Source organism: Cebidichthys violaceus, unplaced genomic scaffold (genome assembly GCF_023349555.1).
Source record: "Cebidichthys violaceus isolate CVI_PGR_0920_01 unplaced genomic scaffold, fCebVio1.0.p SCAF_22, whole genome shotgun sequence".
NCBI lineage: Eukaryota > Metazoa > Chordata > Actinopteri > Perciformes > Stichaeidae > Cebidichthys > Cebidichthys violaceus.
The window spans coordinates 2,452,590-2,477,053 of NW_027176395.1; the positions used below are offsets into that span (position 1 = coordinate 2,452,590).

General features: G+C 41.8%; 2 protein-coding genes across 3 annotated transcripts; both read right to left on the minus strand.

Annotated features, from left to right (window-relative positions):
* Positions 1-7: 7 nt before the first annotated feature.
* Positions 8-14,090, minus strand: capn3a (calpain 3a, (p94)). 2 transcript variants are annotated; one of them, XM_068717598.1, is made up of 21 exons: positions 12,827-14,090; positions 12,361-12,430; positions 11,321-11,439; positions 10,586-10,719; positions 9,818-9,986; positions 9,638-9,721; positions 9,351-9,445; positions 8,480-8,557; positions 8,175-8,335; positions 7,306-7,475; positions 7,108-7,119; positions 6,725-6,933; positions 4,977-5,013; positions 4,558-4,635; positions 4,264-4,321; positions 3,661-3,734; positions 2,582-2,650; positions 2,375-2,453; positions 1,795-1,911; positions 975-1,033; positions 8-655 (listed from the first exon to the last, which is right to left on the minus strand). In XM_068717598.1, exons 1-21 carry the CDS (start codon positions 13,076-13,078, stop codon positions 629-631), a joined length of 2,151 nt encoding a protein of 716 aa, XP_068573699.1. In that variant the 5' UTR covers positions 13,079-14,090; the 3' UTR covers positions 8-628. The 2 variants fall into 2 exon arrangements, with proteins under 2 accessions (XP_068573699.1, XP_068573700.1); XM_068717599.1 differs by having other exon boundaries at positions 3,670-3,734; positions 12,827-14,054.
* A 73-nt stretch (positions 14,091-14,163) lies between these two features.
* Positions 14,164-23,951, minus strand: ganc (glucosidase, alpha; neutral C). The gene is made up of 25 exons (XM_068717601.1): positions 23,806-23,951; positions 23,407-23,469; positions 23,160-23,262; positions 22,791-22,918; positions 22,376-22,552; positions 22,254-22,275; positions 22,085-22,154; positions 21,082-21,178; positions 20,775-20,958; positions 20,366-20,510; positions 19,857-20,092; positions 19,632-19,758; positions 18,791-18,870; positions 18,519-18,662; positions 18,207-18,303; positions 18,001-18,102; positions 17,571-17,745; positions 17,220-17,288; positions 16,914-16,978; positions 16,754-16,830; positions 16,585-16,659; positions 16,341-16,454; positions 15,726-15,838; positions 15,448-15,551; positions 14,164-14,642 (listed from the first exon to the last, which is right to left on the minus strand). Exons 1-25 carry the CDS (start codon positions 23,832-23,834, stop codon positions 14,527-14,529), a joined length of 2,712 nt encoding a protein of 903 aa, XP_068573702.1. The 5' UTR covers positions 23,835-23,951; the 3' UTR covers positions 14,164-14,526.
* Between the last annotated feature and the right edge of the window lie 513 nt (positions 23,952-24,464).

A 24,464-nucleotide genomic window follows, 5' to 3' on the forward strand; every position in this document is an offset into this window, starting at 1 on the left:
TGTCTCCTTTATCTTTTGATTTTACATTTATTTATTTATGTATTTGGTTAAAAATGCAGTACACTCATTTGACCAAAGCCTTAATAGGAAAAAAAAAGAAATCACAAAAAAGCTGCAGTCCAACCCATTAGCCATATTCTGTCAAATCCATATTTGTAACCTCTAATAAAAACTCATCCATCCAAGTGAAGAGCTGAAAGACTGGACAGATGTGGGGTGATACTGTAGAAGGAACTCTGTGAGGTATTATGACAGAAAAAAAAGAGGTTGTGTGTGTTTGATGCCTGAGAAAAGTATGGAACAAGTGTCTTTATCAATAAAAAAAAAAAAAAAAAAAAAGGCTAATGGCTGAAAGGATAGACTGATATTTCGATGATAATGGAAGGACGAGAGCAGAGAGAGAGAGAAATGCAAAAGGCCGAGATAGAGGTGACTATGAAGGAAAGATGAAATGGAAGAAGCGTGGTGAACATTGTGGGAGTATAAAGAGCGGAGCTGAGGGGAGGGGAGGCTGCAGGTGAAGTGGATGAGAGAGAACGACAATCGGGCACACTGAATATTTGAGGTAAAGGCTGGCGGGTCTGGTCCTCGTGTGGAGCGGAGCTAACCTGGAGGAAGGCGGGCCTCTCTAGGCGTACATGGTCAACTGGAGCCACTGAAGATGGAAAAAGAGTCAATAAGTCTGGCGGTTTAAACAAGGTCTCCTGAGATGCACGATCGTACAAGTATCATCAGATAGATTCATATGAATGTTAGAAAACCTCTCTGATGACATATTAAACCCACCAACCCAGTGGGTTATATCCTTTCACACATCTGCTTTAGAATAACCTTCATTCTGCTTCATTTAGATGCACTTCAGCAGTACTAGTACTCAGTCAGAGGTCAGAATAAACACACACCAGCTGCTCAAAGGAGCACATCTCTGTCTGACTGACTACAGTTTATAGCTAACAGGTCGTCACAGCTCTCACCTCCAGGACACTGAGTCGGATTGAACCGTCTCCATCCTGATCGAAGGCCTGGAACGCCCCTGGAGAGAAAAAAACAACACAAACACGAGTGTGATCCACTTCATCTAAGAGCCCTTTAAAGACACCAAACTACCGAAAGTTACGCATGTTTTATGACTCTAGACACAGCTGACCTCGCTCTCCTCTCTTGTGATCCCTGATAGCGGCTGTAGAAGTATAATTGTTCACTAATAGAGAATACAGTAACGTCCCAAATACTCTGTTATCCTAGTTTTGCGAGAGGGGAACATGTGTCTCTATGAACCTTCTTGTTAATGGCTGAACGTCGGTTTGTAGGTTTTATATTTTTCAACCTCTGGGGAGAGAAACATCTGTACCTGACACTAGGATTTAGTAAGATAGTAGTAGTAATGGCATTATTATTATTAAGATCATTGTTGATATTATTTCTACACAGAACTCTACAGCTTTCCTTTTAAAATCATATATACTGTACACATTTTCTTACTACTTTGTCATATTTTTATTGTACATTTTTCGATTCTATATTTATGTTTCTGGAATTATGCAGAACTTGCTTTTTTCTTGCCTTTTCTTACTATTTTTATGGCAATAAACCTGTTTCTGATAAGCTGGGATGTGAAAGCCCTACTTTGTCATAAGAGCATATTTTCACATGAAAATCCAAATGAAACTTGCGTTTTTTTTAACAGACAAAACAAGTAAAATACAGACGTTCAGTTGAAAATGCCAGTAAAACGACACAATGGCTTTCTCCAACGCAAACCCTAACAGTGATGGCGTTTCGCCGCCGACTTACTGAACATGGCTTCGAGCCGAACCAGGCAGCTGATGAAGCTGTCGAAGTCGATGTTCATGCCCTCGTTGGCGTAGCGCATGGTGATGATGTCGTACAGCTGGTTGTTGAGACGGAAGCCTGAGCGGGACACAAGACACATGACTGTACAGTGAAGAGAACATTTAGAGGGTGAGTTCAAGCTGTAGGTTCATCTGCAGCACAACACTTTCAAATAATCCCACAAAAACAAACCCCACGACATGATTCAATGTCACGGTTTCAAAAGGTTGCATCAGACAAAATGACCTTTAAGGTAACATTAGTCCATGATTGATAAACATCGACTGTAAACTATACTTCATTTATATTAATGTAGTGAATATACAAATGTCAATTAGATGGTAATTAGCATGAGAAATAAAGAAAAAGAGGAATACATTATTTATAACAATCATCCGCTAATAATTTGACCCAGACAGATGTGATCACTATCCACTGTTCATGAATATTGTAAACAACAACAACCTTAAGAAAGTGGAAAACTAATCCGTCTTTTTGTGATGTAGGTGAACTGAACTAACGGAAGAAGAAGAGCGATTACCTGCATCGTTGACAGCGTTCCTCATCTCGTAACTGTTGATGCTACCGGACTGATCGGCGTTATAGTGATTGAAGATTCCCTGAAAGAGAGCGAGAGAGAAATGTGATGTCTAACTGCTGCTGGTGGTGAATTCATCTCCTCAGACTAGCTTTAACTGTGAGTGAATAACAGAGGGAAACGCTACAGAGTGGAAGCCTGCATGCCCACCTGCCACTGTTTGATCTTATTCCACAGATGTCTGAACTCCTGAAGATTGAGTCTACCTGTCCCGTCCATCTAAACAGGAGCAGTTAAGACCAAAATGGTGTCACATGTTTAGTCAGAAAGCAATCAGAATCCAGCATCCCTCTGTGAGCCTAAAACTGACATCTCAGTTAAAAACATCCTCTCAGTGATTGCATGTACTTGCAATACTTTTACTCTACAAGAATACTTCTATTTTATGCAGCTGCTCCACCACATCTCAGAGGAACATGTTGTACTTTTTACTTTTTGTTTGGTTACTTTATAAATTACAGTTTTTCGCCCCCTTCCTGTCTGGTAAAAAAAACATGTATCTCTGTTATATGTGTTGAATGTTTGTGATGAAAAGTGAAGGATGACGAGTTCCTTTTAAGAGTTGAGAAAGTTCTCTTTCTTGTTAACGTAGCGGAGGGGTGGGACACTAGGACCCAGTCACAATTTAGCCAAATCAAGGTGAGACCACCTGGACCGCTATGTGTCACACAGAATGAATAAACTATTTAAAAAAAATCCCTTTTGGATCAGCTGGAAAAAGCATCGTCACAACGCTGAAAACAGGGCTGTTGTTCCCCGACAACACGAACATATGACGATCTTATAGAATATGATGCATTGCTGTAGATTAAAGTTCCCAAAACAGGAGTTAAAATGATCACAATCTGAAACATCTACAGCAGCAAAATGCAACATACACATTAATATGAATGCAAAAACATCATATATATATATATATATCCTTTTACTCAAGGACGGCAGGACGTGTACTTGTAGTGGAGTATTTTCACGGTGTGGTATTAGTACTTTTACTGAAGAAAAGGATGTGAATACTTCTTCCAGCTGAGTGGACTGTGTAATAATTTAGCGTCTTCTCGTGTTGCTTGATGACAAATGTGAACGCGTTTGTCCTTAAAGCGACCCGGCGGCGTGTTGGTGTGGGGACTCGAGGCCTCGGCCCGGTGAGCGTCCATTACAGACCCACGTTCGGGGTCTCGGCAGGTTTGCGCCTCCTACAGACGACGCAGCCAGCCCGATGCACTCGATACAAAGGATACGTCCATCAGAGCAATCATGCTCCTGCAGCTCTCCAGGCTGAAGCCCTCTGTGTTCAGGTCCTTATCTGGAGGGACAACAGAGACACGGGGCGAGATATATCGACGTCAATTAACATCATATAATCATGAATTAGATTTAGACTTTAGAGCCCCAGTTAGACATGAACACAATGCGTTTTATTTGCTGCTCATTGCTCAGTCTAGAACTACGGCCCGTTGCCTGTTTTTTAATATGAAAAATAAACTAGAATATGGCTTGAGCGCTGTACATTTTAGCTCCAGAACGTCAAGTGAATTTAGGGATTTTATCTCTGTCTTGACCTCTTGGCACGGAAAACCAATATTTTACCATTTCTGCCGGTTGTGTTTGTTGCATCTTAATCTTTGAAGTGCACACTGAGACCATGAACAGAAACCAATAAATATATTTGGCAATTTACACATAACATCAAAATATTTCAAGATGGCACTGAGGTCATGCACTGTATGAGAGAAAAGTAAAAGAAACATTTACATTTTATTTAAGATGCAGCAGATACAGAAAAACCTTTTGAAATATGATATTTTGAGAGAAAATATTTTTACTGGACTCACGTTTGGTGATCACTTTGTTGAGAACGTTTTTCAGTTCGTTGGCTGTGATTTCCATGTCCTGCGAGAGCGACCAGAGCGGAGGAGGAAACAGTAGAGGAAGAGAGAAGAAGACGCCCATTAAAATTTGACAATTTTCCACGATGTTTCCACAATAAGCCAGCTTATTAGCTATTAGTTGTAAAAGCCCCAAAAACACGAGAAGGTAGAAGACGGCCGAGTCATCGATTAGGATCATTTGAAAACACAAACTGGTTCTTTTTAATGGGGACGTTTCGCTGTCCTTCTTGTACTCACATCGCCGGCTATCTCCTGAAAAATAGTCCTGAACTGCTGGTCCTCCTCGCTCTCCTCCCCCGCTGAGGCCGGCGCCGGCTGAGACGAAGCAGAAAGAGATGAAGAAACAAGAGGGAGAAGATGTGAAAAAACAAAACAAAAAGTGGAGATCAAGTTTGTGAAAAACTCTCTTCATATGGTACAGAGCTACCTTCATGTGTGTCTCTATTACTTAGCATTATTAGGGATTACTGACGCCGGGTGAACATATTGAAGAAATAGCTTTAATGTGTCTTTATGTGAATACTGCACTCGTTTCTGTGGCTTTTCTGCAAGAAGCGTTTTCACGCTGCAGCTGTTTTTCCATCACTTGAAGAAAAAAAAAGATGAGACAAAGCTCTAATTCTGCCGAGTCATGAAAAGAAACGAAGGGCACTCACCACGGGATGATCGGCCTCGATCCTGTTCTCTATCTCCCTGGGTGAAGACGAACAAACAGCAGTCACGATGATGGTGACAACAACATCTCATCAGGACCACTCATCTGTTTTACTACAATCTCGTTATTCTCATCAGGTGACGAACACGAAGTGACATCCTGAGCTCAGTGTGCTGAAAACATAACTGACTCATTAAAGTCCCATACTCACATAGGACTGACACAAACACTCAATGACGCTGTGAATGAAATGGGTTAGTTCAGTACCACCTGATGCTTCTTCCAGTCAAGAGTACGCTCTCTTGGTTTTTTCTTATTTTGGGCGTTCTTGGTTGTGGAAGGCGTCCTCTTCTTGATTTTTGAATCAGATGGGGGTTTGAGTAAGTTCGTCAGTTGATGGATTACTATGTGATAACCCACACCCTTGTGGTGTTCAAGCAGGTTAAGACTAATGTTATTTTACAAGTCAAAAACATGTTCAAATCTAAAGCCGTGTTTGGTAATTCAAAGCTCCTGACATCCATCCCACGGGTCCCGGGTCCTTCGGAGTTGCATGCTGTCTGTCCTCCACAGCTGCAGGGAGGTGGGCGTTTTGTTGATTTGCTTGAAATATGCAGAATTGAATATTTTTCAAAAAGTTTACCGGATCGTGCCCATATCTGAAGTCGCTTGTCCTAAAAAAGATTCCATAACAGCTTCGAACTGGGGCCGATTTCTTCCAGTTCTACAAATCAAATCGCCGTTAAAATTGTTTGCTCTTGGTGGTTTGAGTCCCACCCACCCAGCACCCCGACACAAGCCCACCCTCATTAACACACACACACACACACACACACACCCAGCACTGACACAATGCACATGGAGGACCAATAAACTCGGTATTTTCTAGGCTAAATCAATCCTGCTGCTACTTTTAATATCAACAGGTAGGGCTGGGTATTGTTGGACATTTGGCTGTATTTAAAGTTTTGGGTTCAATAATGTTACTTTTGGGATACTTGTAGTGCTAAAAAAAATGTAAATTTAATCATCTACAAAAATTACATTTATAATCTTTCTTGTCTCGAGTCCAAAAACTGCAGTTGTGATTTCTCACAAAGACTCTCAACACTTCTATTTAACTATATTTGAAATGTCTCTTCATCACGTACAGAGGAATTAAAACAGTTATGATTCAGAAGCATATCAAAAGATCACGTTTCTAACCAGTTCTCGTTTGATTCCTCTATACCGGACGAAGAGCCAATTCAGGTTTAAATCAAAACTTTTGAAATTTAAGTTTATTAGCAGCCAAATAAACTTAAATGCCAAATAATTGCTGGTTCCAGTTTCTCAAATGTGGGTAATACTTTTCATTAGCTCCCAGGAATAAAACGGTTAATGGATTAATTAAGAAATCAACTGATTAATCAATGATTCAAATCCTCAGCTCTAACCGGTGTTGCAACTCTTTGTGAGGTAGAAAATGGAAGAAGATAAGTGCGTCAAAACTCCCAAAATACCTCTTGATGAACTTTTTAATACCTCTCAATATCCTCTATGAAACACTGCCAATGCCAATAACCAATGTGGTTTTGATATGCGACGTATTTTAATACCCAGCCCTACTAAGAAACATCAGCATCAATGGAGTGAAATAATCAAACAAGCATATCTCCCTGTAAATATGTAATTCTAACAAGGGGAAAGCAGCGCACCCGTTCCCTCCTCTTACCCTGCAGACCACCCTGATCGCCCTCACCCACTCACTCTGAGGTGTTCCTCTTTTCAGAGAAGACTCGCAGGATGAACTCCCCCTCCTGGTGCGGCTCGTAGGTGGAGGGAATGATGACGTACTCCCCGGGGCTCAGGCGGAAGCGCTGCGTCACCTCGCGCAGGTTGATGTAGGACTTGCAGCGAGCTTTGGAGGAGTTGAACAGGAAGAAGTCCTTCTGCATGTGCTGCTTGTTGCCGTGCATCTGGAACGGGAAGGAGACACTCATACACGATATAAATACAAAACTAAAAGAAGAAAGAATTCACAGTTTAGAGCTATTGTGTCAAAATGAGTGATGATAATAAAAAAAATAAAAAAAATGGAAACTTCAACTTGCAAACTGCTGCTCCTCTGTGAGAGTTTACACCTTCCTTACCTCCTTTGGCACCTGCAGAGAAACAAGAGGCAACATCAGTGTGTGTGTGTCATTTAAGGGTGCTAATTAAAAGCTAATTTGTCTTAAGGTGACATTCAAAAAAAAATTTATGCAATTTATGTGTATTCATTTATGCTGCAGAATTACGGAACATGCCACAAAGTGCTATATCACGATCGTATTTAAACCACTTCACACCTCATAAATGGCGAATCCGATGGTGAAGAGGTTGGCGCCCATCTTGCGCTCTTTCCGCCGGTTCTTCTGCATCAGAGCCACCACGAAGGTGCAGCCCACCTCGTTGTCCTCGGGATCGTCGTCCTCCTCCAGCAAACGAAGGCGGTACTGAGGGTTGGTCCAGAACGTGTCTGCAGGACATTTAGCGTTCAGGTTTTTCATTTATTTCAGTTATGTCTATTTTTGAAATGAGTGTTTTCCCGCATTGATTCTTTAATACATCATGATAGTATTTATTACGTTTTGAGTGGTGGAATAAAACTGAGTATATTTACTCAAACGCTGTACTTCAGTACACATTTGAGGGACGTGAACTTGAGTATTTCCATTTTATACTGCTTAATAATGACAGCTTAGTGGTTACTTTGCAGACAACAAATTGATAAGTACATCTTTAGACTTTTAAGAGCAGCGGCATTTAAGCAGAAGCCAGAGACGCCTAGCTAAACTAATACTATATTGAAATAATATATACAAGTAACTACTTGTACTTAAGTAATATTTTCAATGCAGGACTTGTAAAGGAGTATTTTCACAGTCTGGTTTTGCTACTTATCCATAAGTAAAGGATCTGAATACCTCCTCTGAAACTGAGTATTGCTATATAGAGTAAAGATCCACATCTATCATTTAAAAAGGAGACATTCCAGCTCTTTCGATATAATGATGGTCTTTTAAAGATAGACAGAGAGTGTACATCTTCAGAATTGATTCTCTGTTATCGATAGTCAAAGACTGAACTGGCCGTGCATGCATTAAATACATCGATACGTCAGAGCGATCCTCTGCTCGTGGTGTACATTGTTGTGTTGTCGTGCAGACTGAGGTACCTGGGTAGTTCCTGCAGCCCCCAGCAGAGCAGCCTCTCACCCAGCGACCCTCGTTCACAGAAACCGTCCACTTGTGGATCTTGTCGTCCTCCAGGGCGTCGGGGGTGAGGTTACAGATCTCGATCTTGGTGTAGTTCTTCTTGAAGTCCTCGAACGACATCCTAGAAGAGATCAGAACACCAACATCTGGCATCACAGTTCAGCACAGTGCAGTTCCCTGACTCTCTGCGGACACCAAAACAAGTTAATGCTTTTAACACAGTGGATCCTGAACCCTGTTTGAAGCGTAAAAACGTGCGTCTCACCAGAACTCTCCATCCTCGGCACTCTGGTGCTGCAGCTTCTCCTTTTCCGCCTTAGAGAGAGTGGCCCACTCCTTTGAGCTGTTGGAGAGGTCGGGAAATAGTGAACTCGCCTAAGGATGCTGTCACACACCTATCTCACTATCTCACGCTGATATTGGGCCGATACTGACTCACATAGCCGGATCAGAGACTTTCTCAGTCCCGATACGGATGCATGGGCTTACGATATCAGATTATTATTTTATATGTAAGGAAACATCCGGTTTGACTTAATCATTTCTTTCCTTTTGAAAACAAAATACAACAAATAAATACATAGATAATAGATAAATGCACTGAAGTGGTGATAGAGTAATGGGATCTAATACCAGATCGAACAGTCGTCACGATACACGATACAGCTATTTGAGTCTGTATCGGAACAACGTCCAATATCAGTTCTGGAGCGTCTCTAGTGACAATGAAGCCGAGCTCGTCAATTCAATTTGTTTCGCTTACGTCTTCGATTACATGTCAACTGTCTGGAGTTATTTCACGCTTGCTATGCCGACAAGTTCTGCGGCTATTTTATGTCTAAAATCGACTTTTAAAAAACTTTTACAAAGTTAAGAAAGCAATGTTTAAGTCAAGCCTGACGTTTCCTCCAATTAAACGTATGGGATCAGTATCCAAAGCCCAGGTATCGGTAACATCATCGGGACTGAAAAAGTCGGATTGTACACCTCTAGATTTAAATAAAGATTTGAGTTTGATTATTTTAATAAATGGAAAAGAAGACATCACGACTGAACCTTCATCCATCTGTCGCCCCTCTGTAACAGAAAAGTAGGGCTGACGATAAAAGATTTAACCATGAGGAAAGGATGGTTACTTGTCACTCCAGGGACCGTTCCACTCCACTTGACCCCACGGGTTCCTGAGACGCACCAGACGGACTTTAGACTCCTTGTGCTGAGACGGTTTACACTGCAGGGAAAGTGGAGCTGGTCACATATAAACTCATCCTCACTGAAACAGTATTTAACTTAATGATCTGTTTTTAAAAGCAGCATCAGTGAACCCTGAACTAACACTGTCATTGTTCCCGTGCGCCTGCTGTTGAAACAATCCCACTAGATTACATAAAAATATGGTTTTCTGGTCAGCGACCCGCTTTACCTCCTCCACTGCCGTCACAGAGTAGGCGTGACCCTTCACCAGTCCCGTCACAGTCCGAGTCTCAAAGCGAGCAGGAACCAGGGACTGCAGACACACGAAATACACGTTCACCCCATTTCTATTGTAGAAATATTGAAAACACAACTAGCAGCTTCTTTTGACATGCAACGTGTGGCTCACATCGATGGAGCAGCCCATGAGGGAGCCTCTCTCCAGAGCTTTCATCATGATCTTGTAGAGCTCTTTGGGAGCTTCCTTCATCTCGTAGAACTCAGTGACTCCACCAGTGAAATCCTCCATGGCCTCCGTGGTGTTTCCTCCCTTCAGGGCCTCGTAGGAGCCGTGCAGCCTGAACAGATGAGCGCACGGACTTCATGAAACATCATTCATTTAGACACGCCCGTGTTTTAATCCTATTCAAAGTCGTCGTTTTAATCTTAGTGAGACACTTTCCCAGGTAAATAAAGTTACTTTTCACCTCCCAGCATTATTTAGCCCTAACCTTAGCAATAGTGTGTTTGCCTGCCAAAAAAAAAAAAAAAGGCGTATTATATGAGACAGACTGCTTCTCTCTTTCCTTTCTTTACTTTGTGCCTCCTCGTCTCCTCTCTCCTCCATCTTCCTGTGACCTGGAAATCTTTTATCTTTTATCTTTATTTTATCGATGTTGCTTTAAAATGACGGCTCCAATGCACAGATGTCTTCTCTTTGTTAAACGCCTGTTGCATCAACTCCTCGTGTCTCTTCCTCGCCTCCTCCGCTTGCATCTCAGGTGGGAGGGAGTAAGACGTAAGGAGGGGAGACGAGGAAAGGAGTCGAGGATGTACAAATTGAGAAATGAGAACAGCCCTTTGATTGCAGCCCACAAATTCAGCTTGGAAGAGATAAGACAGCGAGGACCGCAGCTCTTCTTCACTCCCCAGCAGAAGAGAATACTTCAGCACTCACTTGGCGTAGGCCTTCTCCAGCAGGGCGCTCCAGAACTCGTTCCTCTCTGCGGACTTAGTGAAGACCAGCTGGTTGTTGAAAGTTGGGATGCGGTCATCAATGACGACGTCGACCCAGTCGCCATAGCGCCAGAACTGAAGGACAGAAGCAGAAACAAACACTGAGGATGAAGGATGAGAAGATGTTCCTTCAACTTCTACAAGCTCTAAGGAGAGACACTGAACAGGGTAAATTAAATAACTAATAGACAGCACCAAGGTTGAATACTTACATTAAGGAAACTACTTTTGTGTTTCATGTTTTCTGAAATTGTTTAAATATGCAAATGATATAGTGATGACACAGTGATAATATACAAGTATGTGCTCATTTAGATAAATTTCCAGATGTAAACATTGGATAAAGTCACATTCAAAAATCTTGCTTCATTATGTTAACATATTAGAGTCAAAGGCTTATATTAAGACAATCATTTTTTTGAATGACAAGTTTTCTGAAATGTTGTGTTTAAATATGCAAATGCAGCATTATCTAATGGTAACTTTTGGGGAAAAGTGGTAAAATAAAGACCTGAACGTGTATTTTGGATATTTTGTTTCCACTAGTCTGAAAGACAAAATAGCCCAAAATCTCTAAATTAAACGTGTTGTTGCCTGCAGCGTCTCGCTCTCCGTTTAAGACTACCTGACGTAGTTTTCCTCATCTGTTTCAGTACAGCTGACGGTTGTTTCTGACCTGGAAGTGGAAGATGCCTCCATAGCTCTCGGAGAAGCTTTGCTCCAGGGGAACGACGCGGTAGAGAAGCTTCTCATTCAAGGTGAGACAGGCGATGGCAGCCAGCAACCAGCAGTCACCTGAACACAGACAATCATTTCATGAAATACATCTTTTATGACAGCAGAACAATTTTCATCGTACATAAAAATAACCGTTTGAAGTTTGTTGATTGTTATTCGGTGTGATCTCTGAAACCTTCCACTGTATATATTTTGTGATCGCCTTTCCTTCATTCGTCAGCTGCCACATTAAAGAACATGAACCTTTTCACTCACAACTAAAACCAAAGACTGACAGGAACTTCTTTGCCGGACCTATTTTTGCTTTACTGGAGAAAAAGACGGCCGCCGACTGCTGACGTTTGTGTTTTCCGATTTTGTCCAGGTGTGCGACAGACAGCAGAACAATTACTGGAAAACAATGTAAGTTTTTCAACAGGGAATGGTTACCAGTGTCTGCCAGGACCTTTGTCCCTTTTGGTCGCCCTTTATTTGCAGCCTGAACCGAACAACAATGAGAAGTGCTGCTGGTCGGATTCCCTTCCAAAAGAGTAAGCACAATATGGGGAGGCCGCTGCAGGCGGAGAGAGGCCGTGTGCGAGGGGATCGATGGGATGTGTGCTACCCTGTTAGCCCCCAAAACCGCCTGAATATACTGTGACTGAATGGTGAAAACACTGAGAGTGGCTGCATACATTATGTACAGCTCACCTCACGCAGTCCTGTCACACTGCATGTGTGAGTTATTGTTTCAATCAGTGAGTTTAAACACCTAGAAACCGTTAACACGCCACCAAGCAGTAACGGGACAGTGTTTTCAGCCGGATCTCCTCCTTTTGTCATTCCACAGATGTGTTCTTCTTCTTCTTATTTGAACTCATTAACATTACGATGGGGTCGATTTTAGTCCATCATCATTGAAACTTTCCGGCATTGTGTAAATCTAAATTAAAATCCACCTTCGTTTCACAAAATGAAGTGTAAAGAGGCACAATTTACCAAGATCTCCCTGGCAGATGTCTGTCCTACTCGCTCCTCCAACAATGAACTGAGGGTTCTCACAGATTTCCTGTTGACAATAACAAACACAAATAGTAAACCAGTAATCAATCTCATATCGTCTGATTTTGTGAGTCTAAGGACTGATGCTTTTGACCGGGGCTAAATTACACTCATCTCTAAATAGATACGTCATAAAACATCCATAATGTCAGAGCTACTGAGCCAAAGCAGAAAAAGGAAACCAAAAGGCATAAGAACAAAATACATTTCCGATCCATCTGTGTGGGAACGGCGTATGTGGATCCCATCTGAGTCTCCGGGTAAAATCCCACAGCAGCAGTTAGTTTTCCACTCGGGTTCGATGATGTCGTGTAAATAACATCCCCACCTCCCACATGTGTGATCCATCCCCTCCTTATCTTACCCCGATCTAATCGCCCCCCCCCCCCCCCTTCTCTCCTACCTTGGGCCTCTTCCAGACGATGTTCTTGACCTTGTTGGACTTGTGTCCGAGCTCCTTGAAGCCCAGAGACTCCACGGTGGCCGGGAAAGAGTCATCCTCAAACTGGGTCTTCCTCTGAAGACACTCCTGTCTCAGCGTGTTGAAGTCCTGGCCGTTGAAGCGGAGGGGCTTGTTCAGAGACCCTTCCCCGTCTCTCCTCTCTCGCTCCCGGATCAACCGGTCACAGAAAAAGCCGGACGGTGTATACGGCATCTCGTCTCAGCTGACTTTTTTCCTTTTTTTTTTTTTAAAAACTGGCTTTTGCCACTTGTACTAAAGTCTTACAAGCCTAAAAACCCTGGCATAAATCCAAACAGCTAATGTCTGATTGGCTCTTTCTTTGTGTGACGTCCCCTTTCCCTTCGTCACAGAGTTGATGCAAAAGCTTGGTGTGAAAGACCCAACATGCGTTCACCTTCCTTTGCATTACCATGCACATACACACACATGTGCACAGAAAGTCACACATCACATAAACCACCATTTGTTGTGCTCCCATTGGCTGACCTGAACAATGATCCGTGTGGTGCCGTGGTGCTCCGGTGCCATCATTGTTGGGTGACACAAAGGGCCAGAGGGCATGTAAAGAGTGGTGGGTAGATGCCCTGCCTCAGCAGAAGGCATTCAAGCCCTTTAAACCTATTCTCAATGGAGCTCAGCATTGAGCAGTCTCAGCATAACTAGAGCAGGCCAGTGCTATGAAGAGGAGTATCATCCATCTTTTAGCAAAGTACAAATTCAATCCCATGTTTTTGGGTATTGTTTAAACGGCATAGATGGGCACCAATAGACGGCCAGGGTGATTCTTAAAGAGCGGTTAAAGGTCAAAGAAACATAGCGTTCAGTCTGACGTGACGGTCTTTTTGTCTAAGGTATGAATGCTGTAAACAAAACAACAACAAAAAACACTGAATACAAAAAAATACTGGGATGAAAATAGAAAAAAATCGGTGTTAACATCGTAAAAAACAGTTGTTCTTTGTGGGTTATTAAATTATTTCCGCTTGATTTATATACTATGGAAGACCAAAAAAGATCCTGTAACTCATTATACCTCAAAATAATAATTTAGTATCTTAAGATAATGAGTTTCATTATAATGAGAAACCTCAAAATAATGACTTCAAATCACAAAAATTATGATTTGGTGTCTCAAAATAATGACTTTCTCTCAAAATAATGATTTGGAATCTTAAAATAATTAAAAGTGAGTCATTACTTTGAGAAAGTTTCTTGGTATTTTGAGATAATTCGTTATTATGTGGAGAAACTAAAAAGAATAAAAGGTGTGTCACAGGAAGAAGCTGCACATCGGTGCATTTTTTTATTCAGTAAACTTTCACTCCACAACTTTAAAAGCTTTAATTGATTATCATCAATAACCAATCTTGAGAAATAACAATCTCATTGTTCCCAGATTAAAGTATGTTTCTTTTGTTCTCTTGATTAAAATAGATACAGTACTCAGTGAAGCAGAAGTCAGCGGATTTGCTTACATTTTTTTTTTTTTTAAAGGTTCTAAAAAGTAAAATAATTAAAACATAATCATGGAGTGGTTAATGCAGGTTGTTATATATTTATATTATATACGTTGTACTTCCTTATAAAAACTATTGTGGCAGGTTTACCTCCCATGAATAAGAAAACAGACACATTCACAGTCAACCTTCCTGTATCTGGATCTCCCAGTCCATCGCCACTCTGAGCTTCAGGCCGCTCACCGTCAGCATGCAGCAGCTCTCCATGTATTCGAATGCAGCGGAGGAGTCTTTAGCACCTGAGACAGAAAACATGTTAAGTTTTACCTTGCCTGCTTTTTTTTATGTCACTGAGAATATCAAAGAAACTCCACAATTTGTATCAAACTGCTTCATTTGATGATTTCCTTCAGGACAGAATGTGCCTCTTCATATTGGATGTTTTTCTTAAGTTTCTGATCTTCGATTATCAATCAATAAATCAATCCGATATTATTTGTACAGCACTTTTCATGCCAATAAAATGTAACACAAAGTGCTTCATACGGTGCACCATCCACACACAAAACAATAAGTGACGTCGTAATTAATAAAACATTCAAACATGAAAAAAAGTAAAGTACAATAAATAATAAATAGTCCATTTGTTAAAGACACATTTTTAGTCACCATACTTTTTGGCCCACTTATCCCATAAACTGTTATCATGTCTAAAAGTCTATATTTGATATTTAATAATAAATGTAGCAGTTTTTCGTTTCTTAATCTTTTTATCCTTATTATTACTATTGAGAACTAATAGGTGATGTATTTTCATACGCCATCTTTGGCTTCTAACCTCTCCTGCACAAAAATCTAACTTTACATTTTTACCATATCTTTGTATTCTTGTATATGTACGAATAAATAAATAGCTAAATAAATAAATTGCTGATTATTGTTGTCATAGGCATGTTCTCTTTTCTCTTCTTCTTCTTTGTAACTAAACATGTTCTTTATTACAGCACTTTGCTGCGTTTCGATGTGCTCTAGAAGTAAACTTTCCTTACTAAACCTGTGAATGTCGGTCCAACTGTGAATATAAGTAACTTCAGAGCTCCTCACCTGACACACGCAGCTCCACGGAGGACGGTTTGCTCTTCAGCCCCAGGACGGTGACGGACTGTACGACGGCATCGCAGTCAAACCTTCCTTCTTCACCGGCAGGACTGCGAGACGCAACGAATTATCACGCGTGACGTGTCTTCTTTTCAAACATTCAAACTACTTGAGGTTAACTTCAGCTTTTGGCTTTCATGTCACTTGTAGAAGCCCAAAAAAAGCTCCTTTCATGTGTGGTCTAAAAATGGATGCGTCCTCAGGAGGTGTGAGTTATGACTCACCGGCAGAGCAGACGGCCTGACAGCATGCTGAACCTGCGCAGGCAGAAGGCCTTTCTGTCACGGTAGCTGAAGGAGTGGCCGTCGTCCAGGTACAACTCACCATCAGCGACTCCCTGCAGAGAGAAGGGGCCGCAGTCAGGATTCCACTAATTCAATTATCCAAACAACACATGTCTAAACTGAGATAGGGTTTGTGCAGGGTTTGACATTTCCCTCGGTCTAAACAAGGCATCACTTTGTGTTTTATAAAGTATTAAACGTATAGAAGTGAAACACTTTTAACTGCCACACTTTTGTCTTAACGATGATTACTAATTCGTAACATGGCCTGTAAATCCAACAAACTTTAAATCAATATTGTGAAACGATCCGAAAGGCAGCTCAATGTATTACATACTGCAACAAACAGCTAAAATCACCTTCTATGACCAACATCTGCTGTTACAGTGGATGCTGGAATCTTGTTTAGTTAGAGGAGCAGTTTGTGGGATTTAGTGGCATCTAGTGGTGAGGTTGCAGTTTGCAACAAACTGAATATCCCTCCACTCACTCCTCACACCTCCTCACAACGGTCAGAACTTAACCTGGTTTCATTTGCTTTATAAAAACATTTACCTGAGAGTTGAGGGCCACAGTGATGGAGAGGGGGAGCTGCTGCTGGTCGGCTGTGCAGGAGCCACTTCCTGTTGACCTGCAGACCACCGAGCCGCCACGCTGGAACACAGGAACCTGACAGGAAACACCAGAAAATAAAAGTTTCCTCCGTGATATAATATTCAGCTTCATTTCAGTTCTGAATTGGCATTTCATTACGTATGAAGTAACCACCGCTGTGTGAATTCAGACTTTAAACACTAACTGTGTCCAGGGTGACTGGAAGACTCAGAGTCCTGCCTCCTGTATGCGCCTCTGCAGAGTGGATGTCATACCAAACCTAAAACAGAAACAAGCCTTAATACAACATGCACCCTGAGGTGAATCATGAATACACTAGAAGACATGAATACGTTACCTGTTGGTTGATTTACCTCACCAGATCCAGGAAGTAAGACTTTGACTTCTTGAACACGCGGGTCGGTTACAGGTCTGGCCAACAGAGCTCCTCCTACAGGAAAATCAAAAACAGTTAAGCTCAGAAAAACAAAAAAGTGAGAATTCTACTGAGTAAAAAAAAAAGGTATTTATCACCAATCATATACTGGTTGTCCACGGTGAAGGTGCTCTGTTCTTCTGGGAACTCCACCCAGAGAGGTCTGTACAGAATTTAACACAAATGATAATTTCTATAAGCTTCCGTACAGCTTTATATTTTCTTTAAAAGTCTATCTATTGATGTTTGGATTTCGTAGTTTAGCGTTAAATTCATGCTCTCGTCAGAACATGACAGACATTGACCTCTAGTGTCAGAAAAAAAAAAAGGTAAACTAGAGAGGGTTTAATGACAAAATGGACCTGCAGTACCTCCACTGAGCGGCAGATGGCGGCAGCACTGACCTGAGTGGAGGCAGACCGGAGGTGTGAGCCAGGTGGAACAGAGTGTACCAGTAAGGCAGCAAACAGTACCTGAGTACACAAGAGACAACGCTGGCATCATTAAAAACATAATTGTGTCAAATGCATCAGAAAATCAAGAAACAGATAACAAATTGTGCTTGACTCTGATATGCTAATCTTTCATAAACTTATGAGCGTATTGTTCTTGTCCCTTAATGACATTTCAGCCGTCTTGGCTGGTCAATCAAGACGGCAGAAATTGATCATTTCAAGTTCCTTTTCAAGCCAAATGTGCCGCCAAAACAACGGCAAAAAAGCAGAGGCCGTTAGACGAAACCTCACTTCGAGTACCTCTGTCGGATCACAGTGCGGATTGCGGCGGTGACTTTCTCCCCAAACAGCCAGGGCTCCCGGCGCTTCGTCCCTTTTGCAGAGTGACCTCTGAAAAACGGCTGCAGGGCGGCCGCCTGGTACCAGCGCACCAGCAACTCCGGCTCCGGGTCCTGAACAAACCCACCGACGTCGGCTGAGAGACAAAGACGTGAGAGGATGAGACTTAAAGTGAGAGACAACGAAAATAAATAACAGCAGAACATTACAGTACTGAGTCTAAATACCGTGTTTTAGGGTGGAAAGTATAGTTTTAATATAATGTGTCGGTGCCAAAAATCAATTAGAATCTGGACAAATTAAGTCCATATTCTGTCTTTTAAACCAGTCAAAAAACAATAGTTGTAATTATAGAATTAAAAGAGATGAATCCAGCATGTGCAGTTCTCACCTCCACAAAATGCGATGCCTGTCACGCTCAGAGACAAAAGCATTGGAATAGAGATACTCAGATACTCCCAACTGGCCACGTTGTCGCCTGTCCATACTGCTCCTGCATCCCAATCAAAGTCAATCACAAGAACCAGCGCAGTTAAGGACACAACCGTGAAGACGTCACACGGGACCGAGTTCTCTGTTCGTAGTAAAAAAACGTACCGAGTCTCTGTGAGCCAGCAAAGAAGGAGCGTGAAAGAACAAAAGGTCTCTCTGAGCCGCCGGAGCGAGTTATCAGACCCTCCGCTGTGGCCATGTGCTGTGAGCAGACAAAAGAACATCAGTAATTCCCTTCACACACTTGATTAATAACTATAATTTAGTTGAGTTGTTGTGCAGCTCTCATGTGTCAAACCAGCAGCACCAGAACTCCCCTGTTCTGCATTTTATTGGAGTTCAAGCATCCCTTAAACACATCTCTGTGTTAAACGTTTGATACCACTGTATTAAAAAGTAGCCATTGAGCCAGCTCACCTGGTAGAAGCCGTACATGTTGTGTAATTCCCGGTGTTCCCATCCCCCATAATGCACTGCGTCCTTCGGCATTGTCTGCTCCGGCCCGTCGAACACGGACGGTTCATTCATGTCATTCCACACAAATAACGACGGCGTCGATCCCTGTATCAACGAGTTTATGGCTGGAAAACTACTCAGTGATTCAGAATGTGATGCACATACAAATATACACCTCTATATAGAGATATAGATATATAAATCATTGATTTGTGGGTTATTTGTACACTGACCTTGTACTTATCCAGGCCAAAACATCTGGAGTACCATGCTCGAGTGTCTGGACTGCTGAAGTCGAGGTAATAGGAGTCACCTGTGAGAAAGGTTAATAAAAACTACAATTACAAAAAACTAAAAACAGGTATAAAGAGGCTTCATGTATTTCTCTATACTTAGTCTGGAGGAGCTCCTAAATGGCTGAAAGTCAAAACACACCATAACTAACTACTATAATATTGAGAAAGTGGGTTAATCGTTATTTTAAAAGTCACATTTGTTAAAGCCTCATGAAAGAGCTTTCTGTTCTATTCATTCATTTGTTTGCCTTTGTGTTCATTCTGGTGCAAAACATTTTCTCTACACTGGGTGGCAGTCAAGTATAACGGGACCGCATTCATACAGGAAGGGAATGCAGCCAGGAAAGTGTTCATAAAGTGTTCATAAAGGGTTCATAAAGTGTTCATAAAGTGTTCATAAAGTGTTCATAAAGGGCTCAAAATGTCTGTGAGAGCCCTCAAACACTCAACGATTTGACTCTGGGACAGGACTTTGCAGGAACACGCCTCAAAGTCTGTGAGCCTGTGAGTGTGGAGTTCGGGATTGGGCTACACAGTTTTTGACTGTTTTTGAATTTAAATTTGGTTAAGCTACCTACCTGAGTTTTCACTGTGTCGCCTGGATGCAAAAGTTGCGAGCAAAGCAATAAAGGAAAACAGCAAACAGGGTAAAAAGGACATTGTTGGTTTGTCAGCTAGTTTAAGTTCCAACATCACACGTGACTCATTGGTAGCCACTTTATACTTTCATGATGCCATTTTCATATTTAAACTCTATTCATAGTCAGAAAACCATTACCAGGCCAACAAGAGCCCTTAAAGATCTGCCCCTCTCTGTTCTTGACCACATGCCCTCCGTCTCTGGCCTCAGCACACAACGACCAATCGGGGTCGATCTTGATGTGGGGGTCAGTTATCACCACCAACTGAAAGATGAGAAAAATATGCACGATAATAATTTGTGACATGTGACAACCAAAAAAAAAAAAAAAAAAAAAGGCCGACAATGTACGCTGAAACTCACCTTCCTCTTCTTCTTCTCCAGGTGGCGCTGCAGGGCGGCCGGTTCGGGGAACAGCGCGGCGTCCCAGGTGAAATAGCGCTTCCCTTCCGTGTGCTCGATATCCAGCCAGATGACGTCGTAGGGGATGCCGTGGCGATCGAATCCAGCATCTACAGCCTTCACATCGGCCTCATCGTCGTAGTTCCAGCGGCACTGGTGGTACCCGAGGGCAAACAAGGGGGGCAGGGCTTGATACCCTGACAGAGGGAGGGAAGAGATGCGTAGCTATTGTCAGCATCGACATCTGGAGGATAAAATTAAGAGTGGAAATTATACAGTAAAGTATTGTTTTCCTTCTTATTAATTTGTCTTCTTGCTCAATACTATTTTCCTTTCATTGTCAACATACAAGACACGATAAACATCGTAAGGTTCCATAATAATCCTTTTTAAGATTTGAAATGGTTCTTTTCTTTGTTTTTATCAGCATTTAAACATAATAAAACACATTCAGTGCTGCACACACACACCTGTCAGCTGAGCGTACTGGGTGAACAGCTGCCGTGGACCGGGCCCGAGCAGAACCACGCAGTCAATCACACCACTTTCAGACAGCCAGTGGACGTCAGTCTGTGGCTCCGTCCGCTTCCTCTTCACTGGGGGAGTTTGGCCGTCCTGAGAGAGGAAGCAGGAGGTTATTACGTGGTTATGATTGTACATTTCTGCATGTTTTCTAAAATGCTTTACCTTGTTAACGGTTTCTCTGGTTGTTGTTGTTTTTTTTAAAACCATCCTGATTTTATTCAAGTGAAATAAACTTTGTTTATTGTCTGTTTGCAACCAGGAGGACTTGCAAAAAAGCAGCACCAAAAAGTCTGCAGGACTGGATCAGACATGTGGGCAGACACTGCGTGAGAACAACACGGGAACAAGACTTACCTGATGATCAGACGGGCTGTAATGAACGTTCACAAACGTTTCGGACGCGTTCAGCCAGAATACACCCACGGTCCTGTCCGGTTTGTGGGCCACTAACAGCGGGACAGAGCCGTACAGGCCGAGACGGCTGTACACGTCGTACGCAAAGACGTCCAAGTTATACAGTCGGTACGGATCTCCATCTCTGTGAAATGACGCGAATTAAAGACATAATTACCGACTGATTATGAACATTGAAAGTTGTAGTTGGCAAATATAAATAAGTATGTTTCTGCTACCTGCGTTTAGTTATAATACGCGTGTGTACCTGGTGTCTCTGAGCTGAAGGCCGTCGGCGTGCTCTGGTACCCCGTACACATGACTGAACCCGTGGAGACAGAGGTCGGACCCGATGCTACTGGGACCTGGAGATGAACAAGAAGTTTATTTATACTCATGTATTGATGTTTTGTGTATTTTTTTCCCTTAAAGCTGCTACGAGGAACTTTTCATTTTGTGTTCATTTCGGCGGTCCTTGTGGACAAAAGGGGAAGTAGAGCAGCGAGGAGAAGCTCTGCTCCTGGAGGAGGAGGAGGAGGAGGAGGAGATGCTGCTGCCAGGAGCTGAGCTCTCCTCCTCCCGCCGGAGCTCCGACTGCAGGTCGAAGGCTGCAGTGAAGCCGGATCTGGGTCTGTCCGCGGTGGACCGGTCTCTGCTGGAGGCCCCGCTAGGAGTCTAAGCTGAAGGAGTTTCTGGTGAATCTGACTTCACCAGAATCGGACCCGTTTGCAGCGATGACAAGCATAAAGAATAACTATATAGAAATAGTCAATCATCTCGCTGAGTGTCTTGCTTACTTACGTAGGTCATATAGAGGCCTCAGTATTAAATTAAGACTGTTTCATTACCAGTTAAAAGTTCTTCACGGTTCCTTTAATGAAGGATGTTGAGTGGCTGTGGCCTTTTTTTTTTCTTTTATACATTTCTCAGTATAAATTTGTGAGGAAAGATGCTTTTAAAAGTGATTATTATAATCTTACAATAAGTATTTAATTGCTTCAGTACCTGTACTCTGTCCAATGACAATAAAGTTTAATCTAATCTGTTTAGAATCAAAATATGTAGAAAAAAAAACATTTTGATGAAAAAAAATTTTTACTAGTATTTTACTAAATATAATGCTGGTGTTTCTCTCTGGTCCAGCGCATTAGAGGAGTGCATATCTCAAAGCCTCTGGAAATAAATAACTGTAACTATCTACATGGCTGGAATAACTGACAGATCTGCCTTTTAAAATGATCAAATAAAAAATAGCATGAAAAAAAACAAACCATTAGCTTTGATATCCACAAACTGCCTGAACGTCTCTTTCCATAATGAACCTGTGTGGTCGTCTTGAAGCTGTCAGAGGAACAAAGCCAGAGAGAACAAATGCATTTAAAGACCAGAAGAAGCTTCAAATAAGAGTCATATTATTTCTGTTTGAACATATTCTCTTACCTCACTACCATGAGATGTGCCCATGAGGGGAAGAAAAAAAAAAAAAACACAAAGAAAATCTCATTTAATTCCCTTTTCCATCAGTTGAATTGGTTTCCAGTACTCTACCCTGATACCCTCACCTGGGCGGATCCTGCAGCGGCTCGAACCACAGTTTGCCTTTGTGGTTGAAGGTAACCATCGCTTCGTCTTCACACAGGACCTCCAGTCGGAAAGGGAAATGCCACACGCGAACCCGGTGACGTCCTGAAGACCAAGAAAGGGTGACAGAGTCCTGAGACCGTCTCTCCACTCTCAACCTGCCAGATGATGGTGAGGGGGGAAAGGTCAACCGCCGGCAAACTACTGACCTTTAATTTTAACTTCATTTCATGATTTTAGACGTTGAACAACATCCTCCCAGAAAGCCCTAAATTGATTTCAACAATACATAATATCTATCTTTTGCCAACAAAACACAAAGCCTTTGGTGCATCAGAGAGGAGGAGGAGTGGATTGATCAACTACATGTAACTAGATATCGTAACGCAGGCTCACTGTTCACACTGCGGCTCCCCCGTCATCACATCTGGAACTCGGTAGCGCGCTTTGATGGGCTGCAGTTCGTCTATTAATATCCTCACCGTGTCATTTTTGCACGCTGACACAGAAAGAAGCAGTGTGGTCTGTGAAAACAGCAAAGGAAGACTTTGTTTTTAGGTAGAATTAAAAAAAAACTCTTTATGTAGTCGAACACATTATCAATGTAAATGCAATGTATAGTGTAATATAATTAAAAGCCCTACAGACGTGCACTAACACAAACTACTAGTATCTTTTGTTTTTAATATGGCAATGGTGTCAAACATTAATAAAGAAATAGATCATCCTAGGTTTTGGTATATTAAGTAGCACCGGTGTTCAGACCTGTGTGTCAGGTTCCAACAGTTGAAGCCGGGCCCCCTTCTCTGTGAGCACCAAGGTGTCCAAAAGGGCTCTGTGCTGCTGGTTAGGTCCCTGGACCTGTCGCCTCAAAAGTGACAATAAACATCAACATTAGATGCAGTATTAACTTCAGAGTCCTGCCCCGGCAAGGTATTCATTGTGGGCGATTGCGGTTATTTATGAATACAAATTGTGCATTGTAAAATTGGTGTGAAACACCCCAAAGTACCTGTAAAAAGCAACATTTTCACTCTTCTTGAACTTTGCTTTCCCTTCATCCTCAGGGACAACACTGAGGAACGAGCAGAGAGAAACCTTAACGTCACAAACCAGACACAGGGCGGGAAACACACCTGTTCACTCTCCTGGCTGCCTACAGAAAGACTTACACATACACACTTAAACAAACCATGTCGATTTAAATTAGAATAATACAGTAAAACAGCGTTTTGAGTACACAAATACACAGAGAAATTTCCCAATAAAATGCATTTGAGTTTAATCCTGCAGTAATGTAAACATTACTAATACTACTAAGTACTTAAAATGGCGTAAACACGTCAGAGGTCAATATGAAAGGTGCCCCTGCAGCGCTGCAGAGAAAGTGAACACAGTGTGTTGTTTATACCTAACAACCGGTTGGCTCACTTCCGCCATCTCGAGCAGACGGACAGACAAACAGCCGTTAACAGTCGGTTGTGGTCTTCTGGTTTGTGCATTAACTACACTTTGTAAACTCTTCCTGACATTAGATAGCAGCGCTCACACACAGAGGATGTGATTCACTGCCAATACGCCACTAACTACACTTCCGGGGTGAATTTTCAAACTAAACTTCCCACAGCATTGCCTCTGCCTTTTTTTTTGTGTGCACTTGTTCATGAGGACATTGTTTCCTCTTAAAACATTAGGATGTAAATTAAAACAAATCTAGTCTTCCTTGACACACCTAATTGAAATAAGCATAACTCAATTTCTGTTTTAATGACACATTGCTGATGTTTTTTTTTCAATATTTTAACCATATTAGTATTTTTTTATTTAAAAAATATTCTAAATTGGTGTTATGCAGCGCACGTATTTTGATTGTTAATGCATAATTAATTTATTTTACATAATATACTTTAATAGAAAATAATGACAGTTTTCTCAATAGCTTCCATGTAATGCGACAAATTCACTCCAAATCAACACCAACATTATTACTATATTAGTAAATTAGGACACACCTTTTCATATCGGATTTAAGGCTTCTTCAATTTAATATTAATGTTTTAATGGAACATA